This window comes from Galeopterus variegatus, unplaced genomic scaffold, assembly GCF_000696425.1.
Source record: "Galeopterus variegatus unplaced genomic scaffold, G_variegatus-3.0.2 Scaffold841, whole genome shotgun sequence".
Lineage (NCBI taxonomy): Eukaryota > Metazoa > Chordata > Mammalia > Dermoptera > Cynocephalidae > Galeopterus > Galeopterus variegatus.
Window position 1 is genome coordinate 1,996 of NW_007726952.1, and position 15,349 is coordinate 17,344.

Sequence of the window (15,349 nt, forward strand, 5' to 3'; positions counted from 1 at the left end):
GGCCCTCTGAATGATTTTTCAAGTCATGTTTTACCCATGTAACCTATTAGGTTTGGAGTGCCTTTCCTCTGTTCTACCTGCTCTTTGATGTGCAGCTCAGATATTACCTCTGATGTGGATTCTTCTCTAACTTCTCTACGTGCAGTCACTCCTATCTCTGTGCTTCCATAGCTCATAGCTTGAAACTCATATTATATAGCATTTTTCACACTGTGTTATGATTGCTGGTTTCTGTGCATGTCTCCTCCCCTAGAATGGGAACTCGCAGAAGGTAATGCCGTACTTTTCATTCACTGACCTCAGTACTGTTCCTGGCACATAGTTAATGTTCCATAGATGGTATCAAATGAATGAATTCGTTCTTCTTTTTAGACTTATGGGCAAGTGATAAAGGAACCTATATTTGTGAAGCTGAAAACCAATTTGGAAAGATCCAGTCACAGACAACAATAACAGTCACAGGACTTGGTAAGATCAGTTAGTTGTCTAGATACCACACTCTTCAAAATCATCAGACATTTTAATCTATATCATTTCTTGCCTGTGCCACTTTAAAAAAAGGCAAAAAAAACAGGTAAATATCTGATTATTAGGCTAGTCTTCATATTTCATAGTATGTTAGAACTGGAAATAACCTTAGAGATCATCTGCTCCAAGTTCTTCATCTTCCATTTTAAGAAATGAAGGTTAATTTAAATAAATTAATTCAAGTCTAAATATGAACACACACACATATTCAAATGGGGAGTTCTTTTCTGGTTAACATTTTTACATTTATTATTTTAGTCCTTATGGAATTATTTTTGTGTATAATATGAAGTAAGAATATCCTTTCATTTATTTCCAGGAGATGAGACATTTGATTTAATATCTTTTATCAAATATTCTCTTCCCACTGTTTAAAATACCAATTTGACCATGTGCTAAGTTCATATTCCTATGTTCTTTGGAATTCTATTTCAGCACTAGTACTACACTGTTTAAATTATTATAGCATTTTATGTGATTTTTAAATCTGTCACTGCATGTTTCTAATTAATTACCCTTTTACAAAATGTTCTCTATGTGGCTCCTTTCATAGTTTCCAAGTAAAATCTCTTAGGGATTTTTGCTTTGATTTATGTTAAATTTATTCATTGGTTCATTAGTTGTCTAGAAACCACACTCTTCAAAATCATCAGACATTTTAATCTATATCATCTCTTGCCTGTGCCACTTTAAAAAAAGGCAAAAAAAATAGGTAAATATCTGATTATTAGGCTAGTCTTCATATTTCATAGTATGTTAGAACTGGAAATAACCTTAGAGATCATCTGCTCCAAGTTCATCATCTTCCATTTTAAGAAATGAAGGTTAATTTAAATAAATTAATTCAAGTCTAAATATGAACACACACACATATTCAAAGGGGAGTTCTTTTCTGGTTAACTTTTTTACATTTATTATTTTAGTCCTCATGGAATCATTTTTGTGTATAATGTGAAGTAAGAATATACTATCATTTATTTCCAGGTGATGAGACATTTGATTTAATATCTTTTATCAAATATTCTCTTCCCACTGTTTAAAATACCAATTTGACCATGTGATAAGTTCATATTCCTATGTTCTTTGGAGTTCTATTTCAGCACTAGTACTACATTGTTTAAATTATTATAGCATTTTATGTGATTTTTAAATCTGTCAGTGCATGTTTCTAATTAATTACCCTTTTACAAAATGTTCTCTATGTGGCTCCTTTCATATTTTCCAAGTAAAATCTCTTAGGGATTTTTGCTTTGATTTATGTTAAATTTATTCATTGGTTCCTAAGAAAGGAAATATTTACAATACTTTTTACCATTTCATCTAACAGAGTCCACCCTGTTTTATTTGCTTGAGCTATTACAACAGCCCCTTCCAGTATATTCAGTTTTCAGATTAATACCTCCCCCCAAAATGGTTCTGATGGCTCTACTTTTTCATTTCAGTCACTCTTCGTTTGACTACTGAATATCATCTGAATGCCATGCTAATCTCTTGGCTTGACATTTCCGCCCTTCCATGCCACGGACATTCCTTTTTACTTTGTGTATTTCTATGCTATTACCTATCCTTTTGCCATTCCCTCTGCTTAGAAGGATTCTTTATTTCTATATTCAGATTCATACCCATTTACATTTAAAAATTTTGTTTCCAAAAACTCAGATTTTTATAACATAGCTAGTAGTGATCTTAGCCTATAAGATAATTTGCCTTCCTTTTGGGTCAAATAGAGTTGAAAGTGTCTGCGCTCTCTCTGGTTTAGTTGCTCCACTTATTGGAATCAGCCCTTCACTGGCCAACATTATTGAAGGACAGCAACTTACTTTGCCTTGTACTCTTTTGGCTGGAAATCCCATTCCAGAACGTCGATGGATTAAGAATTCAGCCATGGTAAGAACATTTTAAATACATTTGTTCACATTCCTAATTTTCATGAGAAGTAATGTTTTCCAACCATTGAAACATTAATTTAACAAATATACAGAAATATATTTTCTAAGTGTACCAAAGCCTTTCTTTGTTATTAATATATTTACATCATTCATATTATTTGGGGGTTAATAAAGTAGATAAATAAACAATGGTTTAGTTTTCATTATTTCACATTAAAGTCAATGTCACTAATAAACTCCCTTCAAAATACTGGATGTAAAAACTGAAGCAAGTATTAAATTATTTTCATAACATTTAAATATTTTTATATTTTTCTTTTCAGGACATTATGAAATATTAATATTCCCATAAAATTCTCCTATTTTATATATTAATCTTTATTATTATTAACTTCAAACTTTTTTTCATGAACTATTTAAAAATGTAGATCTATATTGTGTCATTACTTTTCAGTGTACAACTTTTGATTGTAGAAGGATGTGAATAATGTTACAGTTCTATGTAATTTACCTGTAAACATTCTGTCTATGGTGATAAATTTTCATTTAGTTTGGAGCATTTTTCCTTCGATTTTCCAGATATTGAGACTCAGTCTTTTCTTGAAGGACTGATTAGAAGTGAATTGGGTACATGTACAAAGATGTAAAAGTGTTTTAATTAACATTAAAAATCTGACAAAAATTAGTATACCTTACCTAAAAATAAATGCCTTTATAGGATGATACTATTTGAGCACTGAGGTATCCTATATGCAATATGAATGAATGGTACAGATTTACAGGTGATTATTATTAACTGAAAATATTACAGCCTTCTCGGACATAATTCCTAAATAACATTGTCCACTAATATTTTGCATCTGTCACTTGACAGAGGTGGGTGTTGTCCCTCAGTTTGAATGGGTGCCTATGGGCCAAAATAAAAATATAAAATGGGTTGCTAATGGCAATAAGGTCTTCTTGGAAAAGAACAATGTAAGCCTAAAGTAAAAAATGCTAGTGAAATTTAGGTCCTTTGTGATAACAAAATTTATAGAAACATGAAACAAGTGGTATCTGTTTCTTTTCTTTTTCCAGCATGTGCTTAACTCTGATAAATATTAGTAGGTATAATTTTTGAAAGTATTTCAAGATTAAATACAATTGATACACTCTTGGTAACATTATATGTTCATTTTTCACTTAAAGGGCATTAAAATATGTTGTATTTTATAAGATATTTAATAACCCAGTTGGTAAAAAAGCACATCCGGTTTTGGCTCAGACAAATCTTTAGCCTTTTTTAGTTAAACATGACTGTTTTTTCTTTTAAGTTGGTCCAAAATCCTTATGTCACTGTGCGCAGTGATGGTAGCCTCCATATTGAAAGAGTTCGGCTTCAGGATGGAGGCGAATATACTTGCGTGGCCAGTAACGTTGCTGGAACCAACAACAAAACTACCTCTGTGGTCGTGCATGGTAAGAGACACACCCAGTGTAATTGTTTCTGAACAGTGTTCAAAGCTGGGTTCATATATTTTAACCAAATAACTGTTCCTCTAATTACAAGAAGTAGATATCTCTCCTAATTGCTACTTTTTATTTCTTGAACAATATCTACATTGTTAATGCTGTTTTCAGATTTCTCTTTCCTATGTACACAAAAGACATTCTTGGGAGTCACCAGCAGGGTCTGGCCAAGGGCTTTTGTAAGGAGTTCCTTAATTGATAAAAGTGAACTCAGTTCTCAAAGAATTATATTTAAAAATACATTTTAATTTCAGCCAAGTAGACTTATTATACCGTTCAAAGTGCCTTTTCTTTTTGGATTGTGCAACAAGCATGTCCTTACTAATGACCCCTTTGTGTTTGAGCTAGAAATGACCTAAGTTTTTCTAAAGGTCATCTCGTGTTCCAAACAATCTTCTTGCATGTTAAATAACTAAAAGGTCACAAATAAGAAAATCCAGAAGCAATCTTTTTCCATTCGTGACTAACACTTGCTAACTTTTTACATCTCAAAAGTTAAGTGACAGCTTCATAGTTTAAAAAAATTAATGTAACTTTTGTATATTTCCCTTAAAGACTTTGCAACATTGCTTTTTAAAAACAATTGTATTAAAAATAGCTTATCTTAGGAAAGAAAGTAGCACAGAACACTTATTTTTAGTAGTTGATTCCATCTTTTTTTAGAACACAAATTGGAGAATCCAGTAGTTTTCAAATTTTGTTTGGTCTGTTGAAAATTTTGGTGAATGAAAACCATTTTATTTTTTTTAAATGCCTGTTTCTTATTTTAAGCAGCCTCTCCCACCTCAGTTTTATACCAAGTATCCACCAAAACCACCGGAGATATTCTTGAAGAAATATTATTTTGAAGAAATACTGATGTAACAAACAATTAGTTATAACCTAAAGGAATAAATGCATAATGCCAGATTGGATATGATTGTATAACTATTTTTTAAAAAGACCAGACCATAAGTTTCCCGCAGAGTGCTTATGGACTGGCTTGAGGATTTAGTGTAGGAATGCTCCCATGCCATCTCCCTTTGGCTTCTTGCAACTGCCTGGAATATTGTGTTGAGAAGGGTTCTGAGGCCACGTTTTCTCTTGGGTGAGAATGACAGGACTTGTTGTGACGTCTGCTAGGTCAGAGGGGTGAGAAGACAGACAAACCAATGATATGGTTTATCATGATGCTAGAAGTTTCCATAATAAAAAGTTAACAGGTTATTTCACAACATTAGTTGGTCTATCTTAGTCCAAAGCAAGCAGTTAATTTAGTCAATAAGGTCAAAAAATCAACCCAGCCATTGGCATCAACTAACTCAGGAACGAATCAATGGATGGATGTGATACACTTCACAGCTTCTCTACTCTTCTGTGTTCATGTTAATTTGCAGTGCCATTCTTTCATCCTTCTGCCTCTCCACTTTTAAAATGGCTTATTAAAGGCTCTCAGAGATTTCTTAAAGTGATTGCAAATGTAAATGCAAATTAAAATGACAAAGCCGTTTAATTATCATATTGACTTATGTAGATTGACAGTCTGGAAACTACTCTTCCATACCCAAATGTCATCAAATTTCAAAACTGTTGCCTAAATTTGCCACTTTTCTTTATCACTGTAAACGCAATATGCATTTAAGATGGCTTATTTCCATGTTGCCACAAATTGACAGCCTACTTGAAAGTTGAATATTTTGTGATGATTCTGAAATTAAATTTCTTGCTTTAGAGAGTAGCCTGGCGTTCTCATTTATGGCTGGGGATTTGCAGCTAATTCTTTAAGAAATTATCTAAAGAATAATTCCAGCCATAGGAAAACATGAGTATGGAGCAAACCTAATCTAAGCCTCCCAAGGAATTTTTTGCACTGACGTCTCTGGTATCCCTTGTTCTAGCAAACTTCTACTCTAGGATAGTTATGACAATTCTGGAAAAATTTCATTTTAAGCAAGAGATGTGGTGAGTGATTGCTCCAGGGAATAGATCCAGTCTCATCTTTCCAGGGGATGGAAAGGAAATGCCCGGTACATATTGGGCTTTCACTGTGTTCCTTGCACTGTCAGGAACTTTCATGTACAAAAACTTCTTTAATTAAAATCATTATTTTGCGGACATAGCGTATTGATGATTTCCATATGTGAGTTGGTTCGGATTTATTGTGACATACACAGAATGGAGTGATTAACATTCTTCCTTTTCCTTTTGCTTTTACTCATATTCTGTTAATTCTTCAGTTGCTTTCTAAAGCCAAAGGTATGTTATCCTTCTTAGTGAAAAATATTGACTTAGAATCCTATATTTTAGTCTTTTAAATGTAAACTTGTAAGGCCTTTCAAGTTTTATTGTTGAATTCCTTTTAAGAAAACAAATCCTTCTCTCTAGGTTTAATTTAGTAGCTCACTGCATGATTCTTGTGTATAGAGAGATATTTAATAGGCAGTGCTGAAACAGCCCATTTCTCTGGAGTTGGGCTTAAATAAGCTCACTGCAGCTTAATGGGTAATGGACAGTGATCAAAGATATGTGTTACGTGTGTAACTCTTAGAGGGTAATTCTATCTTGGGTTTCCAGGAAAAAAATGAATTTTCTTCAGTCCTCCCATTTTCATTAGGAAGGTCATCTTATTAGACATCACTTGCTACTTGATTTTGTTTTTATCAAATTCTCCAGATCATAACTGTTGCATTTACTACATTTAGCACACTCCCTTACAGATATTACCCTATATTTCTGTTAGAAAATGTTAAATCATTGCTTGTTTTTACTAACATTAAGTACATACTGAGAATACTCAACTTTAAATATACAGTGCTAAATGGAACAACAGGTGCTCGGATTCTAAATCCTGTTTCCCCTTTCAGTTCTGCCAACCATTCAGCATGGGCAGCAGATACTCAGTACGATTGAAGGCATTCCTGTAACTTTACCATGCAAAGCAAGTGGAATTCCCAAACCATCTATCGTCTGGTCCAAGGTAAATGATACATCTACTCGTATTCCCTATACAGCAGAGTGTGAAGTTTACTTGGAAAGAGATCCCAGAGGCTTGAGCAGGAGAGTGGGGAGTGAGGGAAGGAAGGGAAGGTAATAAAGGGCTTCTCTGAGCTGATTTCCTCTTGGCTGGGCTGATAGGCTTCGACATGCTAGGGTCCCTCTGAGAAACCATGTAGATGCACCTCAGAAGGATCCTTGTGGTGAACAAGAATTGGGGCATTTATACAGGATACATGCCCCCAGAGGAGCTTAATATGTACATCCCTGTACTTCCTGGCTACCTGTGCCCAGGCTAAGTGGCTTTGGGGCTTTGGATAAAGTCCAAAGGCTGCAAAGCAGAGACTTAAGTTCCTGACACATGACCCTGGCAGAGTATGCTAGTGCTGCGCTAAAATCCAGAGGTCCAAGGGGATGTGCCAAGGGCTAGAAAAGGACCTGCTACAACACGAAAGCTTAGAAAAGTTCCTGGCACACAGGCGTGCTATAGAAAGAAGTGTTCACTGTTGCGTTGCTAATACTGTTCAAGCATCGGGTAGATGATTGCTCTAAAGACCTTTTAAGGTCCCTTCCAAGTGGTATGATGGCATGGATTTTTCTTTTTATAAGGCTCTATGGTATAGTCAGATTCCACATATGACTAAAATTTATAAGACACATACACAAATTTATTTATGCTCCTCTATATGCCTGTAGCTGTCCAGCTTTTAATTGTATTCTTGCAGTGAGGAAAAACCCATTTCCTGAGGAAGTCCTTTCCATCTTTGAACAACCACCAAGATAGCATATTTTCTGTAGATTAATTTGAATCTGGCAGATATAAAGTAATATAAAATGATGTCATAATAACAAAATGGGGCATTTGTATAATGAATGTTACAACTAAAGTGTTTTGCCAGGCCATCTAGCTTTATCCATTTAAAAATTTCTGAAATATGGAGAAGGTGACATCTGTATATAAATTAAAAGGTTAACATTTTTGTATTTTGGACACAAAAATACAATGGCCAAACTGATCTTCAGACTACACTGTATCTGGCACTCAGTAGAAGTTTAATGCATTTTAAGGAAAATCCATAAATGAAATCTTCCCAGGCTGGCCTTTTGCTGTGGCCAGACACAGAGGTTAAGAGTTTGGGCTCCACAGCCTGACTGCTGGGAGTTCCAATCTCAGCTCTACCACTGACAGACCTTGTGATCTTAGGCAGGCCACTTTGTCTCACTCTCCCCATGATTTAATACTCTGAACTGTAAAATGGGGGTTGTGGTAGTTGCTCCTGATAAGACTGCTGTGAACATTAAAATAGTTAATTCATGTAAAATGCTCAAAACAGAGCCTGGAATAGCATAAGCATTCACTGTACCATTCATTACTGTTACTGTTATTCTCTCCCTTTTTAAGTAACTCTAGAATAAAGAGGACATGGTTTAGAATGGAAAAATATCACTTTTAGTACTCTTAATTGCCTAATTTGTCTTATAAATAACTTTCTTCAAATTACCATTTTTTAAATCTAGTATTTTCCCCACTTGGAGACGTTTTTCATTCTCTCTTCCTCCTCCAGACATGTCACTCTTTCATTATCTTAAAAAGCCCTCTGCTGTTTGTTGTGTTTTGCAGAAAGGGGAGCTGATTTCAACCAGCAGTGCTAAGTTTTCAGCAGGGGCTGATGGAAGCCTGTATGTGGTGTCACCAGGGGGCGAGGAGACTGGGGAGTACGTATGCACCGCCACCAACGCGGCCGGCTATGCCAAAAGGAAGGTGCAGCTGACCGTCTACGGTGAGAGCTGGTGGAAGAATGCTTTTCTTTGACACTGCCTATCTGTGCCAGGACTCACAGTTCCTTCCCAAATAGCGTTACCAGATAGCTGCACCCCTAAAGTGAATCGCTCCCCCAAGTTTATATTTTTACAAAGATATATTTTTACTGCCAACTAAAATCACCTCTACTGGGAGTCCAATTTTTAAAGAAAGTAGTTGTATAGTCTTTTGGAAAAAAATTTATAGTGTTTTCTCAAGAAGTATGCTTATTGCACCCAACCCTCTTCAGTAGCACCAGTTAGTCAAAGCTCCTGGTAAAGCCAAACCTCAGCTATGTCTTGGGTAGTGCTCTGCCTTGGGGGGTGACTTTTACAGACTGCAAACTCTAAAAGGTCATTTCATCCGACCTCTTCATTGTGTTCTGAAAGGAATTGCTGAGAAGGGAAACTTTCTGCTATTTTCCTATCAGCTCTCACAATTAATGTATTAATGGAAAGTTTTAGTTATGCCCTGAAACTTTGGAATGAACAGCATCTTTTTATGAATTACTTAAGAAAATCGGTAGTCCACGTTTTAGTGTAAATTCAACTGTGCTTTGTTTTCAATGTACGTGCATTTATTTTAGTAAGGCCCAGAGTGTTTGGAGATCAACGAGGACTGTCCCAGGATAAGCCTGTTGAGATCTCTGTCATCGCTGGGGAGGAGGTGACACTTCCATGCGAAGTGAAGAGCTTACCCCCGCCCATAATTACCTGGGCCAAAGAAACCCAACTCATCTCACCGTTCTCTCCAAGGTAGGAGATCTGGGATGAACTGCAGCACATGAAAACATAACCTCTTGCCTGTTCACGTTTTCAAATGTCTCAAGAAATAACTTTTAAATTTGAGATAATACACATGTACATCTGAGCCTACAGAAAATATACATACCTCCTGAATCACTTTTTAGTGTCAGAAATGTTAGCACTCAGCTTTGCCATCATTTCCCATTGGTGCATTTTACAAGGTAGTTATTAAAATAGAGCATATTTGTGTGCAGATTCCTGCTAGCTCAATATGTATAGCACATATAGAATTCCATCAATCCCATGGGAGCAATGAAACACAATAGATACTCTAATATCTAGGATTGGATTTTCATTAGATGGTTTTGTAAGTCTTCTTGATTAAACCCTTACACAAATAAAGACCCACTGAGACAATATATTTGATAGGCTAAGTGTTGTACGAGAAGAGTGCCAGAGCTTTAAGAGCACAACCTTTGTTGCAATCCAGGTACGAGTTTAAATTTATCTCTGCTGGGCCGAGCCCATGGCGCACTCGGGAGAGTGCGGCGCTGGGAGCGCTGCCGCGGGTTCAGATCCTATATAGGGATGACCGGTGCGTTCACAGCGCTCACCGGCTGAGCCCGGTGCAGCTGGTCTCAAAAAAAAAAAAAAAAAAAAAATTTATCTCTGCCACTTAAAGCTCCCCTGAAATTTGTGGCAGTTTTTTTCAAGGGGTCTCTCTGAACCTCATATTTCCTGTTTGTAAAGTGGGGATGATGCTTACCCGAGAAGATTATATAACATAATGTACATTTCACATCCCCTGTCTCCAGTACTCAATTACTGTTCTAACTCAACATCATGCCAAAAGTTACTGGTAGAATAAGAATTACAGTCTCTAGCTATTGTCTGTTAGACTCGATATATAATTATGAAGGAATAAATTCATGCTTAGTGTAGTTTCCCTACCACTGGTGAGGAAAAACTAAATTAAGAATGACTTTACATAATTTTGTTATTTCTTTGAAAAAAATTTTGAAAAATACTTTTGAATTGACAAATACAATGTTGCAGATATAGTTGAAGTTCTATGTATTGTTTCCTTCCCTGATCACAATTTCTTTTCTTTTTTCCTGGAGGCAAACACAGCCACAAACTTGTGCATTCTATACATACATCCCTAAACAGTATAGAATACATTTTTCTGTGTTTTTAATTCTGTGTTGTGTGTCTGTTTTCAATTTTCCACGGTAACATGGTATATTGTTATTTTACTACTTACTTTAAGTCAACATTTATTCACTATTAAATATATAGTTTCAGTTTATTAATTTGAACTACTATATGCATATTCTATATTTTATTTATCCATTCCCCTATTTGTGAATGTTTTAGTTGGTTTGTTCTTTCTAATTTTTTTTGTTGTTTTATTAACTAGGCCTTTCAGCAAATATATTTTGTATGTCTCTTTGTATACACATGAATGAGTTTCTTTAGAACCTTTACTTAGAACTACAATTTCTGATCAGAGCAAATTCCTATTTCCAGCTTTGTAGACATTGCTAAATTTTTCTCCAAAGGGGCAGTACCGATTTACCCTTCCACCAACGTAGGTGTATATTTTTCCACATTCTAATCAGTGCATGGTATTGACTGACCTAAAAAATTCTGCCAGTTGATTGGTGTGAAGAGGTGTTTTGTAAGTGTTTTAATTTTCATGTGAGTAACTTCATGTGAGCTGGGAACACTTTTACCACTTTGCTGGCCATTTGTGCTATCTGCTAATTGCCTCTTTAAATCTGTTGCAGTTTTCTGGTGACTTGTCTTTTTCTTATTGAATGTAGAAATTTGATCTTAGTCCTTGATAACGATTTTTTTTTCTGTAGTCTGTATTGAAAATATCTTCTCTCAGTCTATTGCTATGGTTTTTAATTTATTTATGTATGATGTCTTTGGTTGTATATAAATTTCAAATTTTTAAGAAGCTCAGTGTATTATTCTTTTTCAGATTCATAGTTTTTATGTCTTCTTCATGAAGATTGTAAACATAATCTCCAGTGTTTTATTCCAATATTTTGTTTTGTTTTTCAAATTTTGGACCTTAATTCATCTGATTTTTAATTTTGTATGCAATGTTAAGTAGTGCTCTAATTTCATTTATTTGTTTCTCCCATTTAGAAAGCCAATTTCTCAACATCATTTTTAATAATCAATCCTTTCCTTACTTTTTGTAATGTCAGCTCTAATAATGCATATTACATGTTGAGTTCTCATATATGCTTAGGTCTTTTGGGAGGTCTCTGTCTTCAACTTAACTATTTATCCATTTATGTGTCTCTGGACCAATAACATGCTTTGTTTGACTTAGCTTTATAAGAAATCTTGATAACAGGTAGGTATATATAGCCTCTGCCCCTCCTTAAAACTATTTTAACACAACTTAATGTAATAACATTTTTATACATAGATCTAGTTTACTAAACTATGTTATTATTTGATAGGAGGAATAAAATGTATTTGAGAACATATGCACCTTCTTTTGCCTTTATTATAATACTAAATATTTTATGAAGCATTGTAGAAAAAAATAATAAAATGTTCAAAATAAATTCAAAGTTTACTAAAATATACATATGCTTTGTATACTAAGCTGCAACTTAGTAAAACAGAGAGATGTACAAGTATTTGGCAATTTTAGACCATTAGGTTAGATACAAAGGTAAAAGAAAACTGATTTTGTGCTTGTAAGAACATCATACAGAATACAAAACACGAAAATTCTTGACTCTTTAGGTGTATAGATATATATTACAAATGGGAGAATGGTTTCGAAAACTGCTTTCGGGGTAGTAAGTTCATGCTGAAGTGCATCTGCATAGGAGATATTTAAATTCTTATGTTCTGTGGTCCACTGTGTGGTTTCTTTCTTTTAGACACACATTCCTCCCTTCTGGTTCAATGAAGATCACTGAGACCCGCATTTCAGATAGTGGGATGTATCTTTGTGTTGCCACAAATATTGCTGGGAACGTGACTCAGTCTGTTAAATTAGATGTCCATGGTGAGTTTTGAAATGAAGGCGTTTGATAACTCTGTGGGCTAGCCGCAGGCAAACCCATAATCCCAGTTTCTTTGAGAGTTAACCTCCAAATTGTATAGAGATGGATTATAGAAAAATTTTGTAAAATCTGAGTCTTGTGATTTTCTTTCATTTTCTCTGCAAAGTTTATCTACTATTATAAGCAGCTTTCTCCTTTTTCCTTTTTCAAATGAATTATATTAAATTTTTGAATATCAATTTTTCTATACGTCCACAGTCTCTTACGACTATGATGTACATACTACACAGTAGGAATAAATGTTTTTAAGTGAGTGGCTTTTTGTAGAAGCTACTTTGGATTCTCAAAGAAGATGTTAATAGTATTTAAGAGGTTGTTTTCAATATTTAAACTGAAATAATCCTGTTCTTTGACTATGCAACTCTATGGTTAGTCTGCTTTATTGCCAGTTTACCAGTTTTTCCAATTATTCATTCATTCAACACAATGGGTACATATTGTAAGCCAGGTATTGCACAGATGACAGATATTCAAATATCAGAAGAAATTTTCTCAGTCAGTATTGACTTGATTTCACTCTCAGATCAGTTACTACGATAGCATCCTGTTGACCATGAGTTTTGAAATTAGATGAGAGTTCTATCCTTTACTAGTTCTAGGGCATTAGGCATATTACCTAACATCTCTTATCTTTAGTTTTCTCTTTAATAAAATGATGATAGTAATACTAACAAACTTATAAAGTTGTGAATGACAGCTTTGAGAAAGTGCTCATGAAATTAATTTAGAGAAAAAAGGAAAGAGGAATGGGACTTTTTAGGGATGTATGGCACATAAATTCCAGTTATGTCCTTATGGCTGAACTTGATTCTACAGTGTACAATGCATGTATGTAGAAACCAAACATCTTTTGCCAATGTTTTGATCGATTACCACATTTAAATTTCTAAAAGGAGGTAGATAAAGGAAAGTGATAGATGCAATATGTGATTTTCTTCTCTGATTAGCAAAGGCTTTTATGAGAAACTTTCCTTATTGTCTGACTAATCCTTCCACAAAGAGAATGAAAACTGAGTGCATGAAGAAAAATGCTTTCTGTTGTATTATCTTATGGTATAGAAATTGTCTGGATTGCCTTTCAAGAAGGTTATAAAGCCTTATATTATTTATACATTAAAGGAAATCTAACATACTAACATTTTTTAAATGCTTGCTATTCCTCAAGTTTGGAATTAAGAGTTTTATATTTATTATTTCCCATAATCTTTGCAATGTACTGGTATTACAGGTTATTTTGCCTGAACCATCAAGGAAATGGTCCTCAGGAAGTTAACTGACTTGCCCTAGATCACACAGCTAGTAAGTCATCCAAGCCCAGATTCAAATCTTGAGATTGTTCCACTTTTCCATGCTTGGTAAGGAACTCCCATTTAGAGTGAGAAAAGGAAGGAATTTTTTAAAAATTGGATTATTAATACTCAATTGTTATTTTCAGTTCCTCCCAAAATACAGCATGGCCCTAAACATATGAAAGTCCAAGTCAGTCAAAAAGTGGATATTCCATGTAATGCTCAAGGAACACCTCCTCCTGTGATCGCCTGGTTTAAAGATGGAAGTTCTGTGCTCGTCGATGGAGTGCAGCATATTAGCAGTCCAGATGGAACTTTAAGCATTGAACAAGTCATGCTCTCAGATGCTGGCACATATAGATGTGTTGCTACTAACATTGCAGGCAGTGATGAAACAGACATAATGGTTCATGTCCAAGGTGATTTTTGACATAGGAAAATGTATGTATGGTGGGAGTGGGGAGTGGGTGAGAACTGGTGGAGTCTGTAGAAAATATTTGAGGGTACTTCAATTCATGGAACTGTCCAGTTAGCTCAGTTTGTTAAGGCACAGTGTTGCAACACCAAGGTCAGGGGTTTGGATCTCTGCACCAGCCAGCCACACACACGCGCGTGCGCGCGCGCACACACACACACACACACACACACACACAAAGTTCATGGAAAAATATTTATTATTTTCTAATAATATTTTTCCATGAACTTTTCGAAATACCCTTGTAGTCTTGGATAATCTTAGATCACTTTAGAAAGATTTCTATGTAACTTTTGTTACTCTTTAACCTTGAAAGGTGAACCATTCCAGGAAGAAATCACTAAACCTGCATCAATTTTTGTATGCTTACTTTTGGTAATGAAGTTGCTGTGGGTCATTTAGATAATGGAAACAAACCTAGATAATGCCCACTCACTACTTTTGGTTTAGGAGAAATTGAGGTCAGAATGAGTTGGAGTAGGATTTTATCTACTCCAGTGATGGGATGCACTCAAAATAGATACTTAGGAAATCTAGGTCTGCTGCTCCCCAATTGAGGTTGGCCTTGTCTTGAGAGTTTAAAAATCAGTATTTATTCATTCAAGCAGCAAATATTTATTGAGCTCCTGCTCAATAAATATTTTTAGATGAGTCCATCATGGTGAAAAAATAGTGACAAAAGGAAAGACCCTGCTTTCATGAGCTGTTCTAGTATGAGTAGACAGAAAGCAAGCAAACAAATAAGAAATACTCATGCAGATTGTGATAAGTACTTTGTGGAAAATTCAAACAGAGTAATGCTCCTGGGAGTTGGTTACTTTAGGTTGGATTGTCAGATGGGACTTCTCCGAGGAGGTGATATTTAGAGCTAGATCTTATTGACTAGAAGGAACCAGCCATGTGGAAATCAGGGGGAAGAGCAATCCTGTCAGAGTAAATACTAGTACAAAGGCAAGAAGAAAAGAGAAGCAGCTGTAGTACTTAGCACAGACTTAGTACTTAGTATCTGGCACACTGCAATTCTTCGGATGGGTGGCT

General features: G+C 35.1%; 1 protein-coding gene across 1 annotated transcript in view; it reads left to right on the forward strand.

Moving 5' to 3' along the window:
- Positions 1-253: 253 nt before the first annotated feature.
- Positions 254-15,349, forward strand: part of HMCN1 (hemicentin 1) — a gene marked incomplete at its 5' end in the record, with an annotated part of 218,465 nt that continues 203,369 nt past the window's right edge. The window contains 9 exons of the mRNA XM_008572836.1: positions 254-271; positions 373-468; positions 2,288-2,415; positions 3,731-3,875; positions 6,770-6,882; positions 8,521-8,680; positions 9,287-9,455; positions 12,362-12,489; positions 13,983-14,255. Coding sequence (XP_008571058.1) covers positions 254-271; positions 373-468; positions 2,288-2,415; positions 3,731-3,875; positions 6,770-6,882; positions 8,521-8,680; positions 9,287-9,455; positions 12,362-12,489; positions 13,983-14,255 — 1,230 coding nt within the window. The remainder of the gene's footprint in view (positions 272-372; positions 469-2,287; positions 2,416-3,730; positions 3,876-6,769; positions 6,883-8,520; positions 8,681-9,286; positions 9,456-12,361; positions 12,490-13,982; positions 14,256-15,349) is intronic.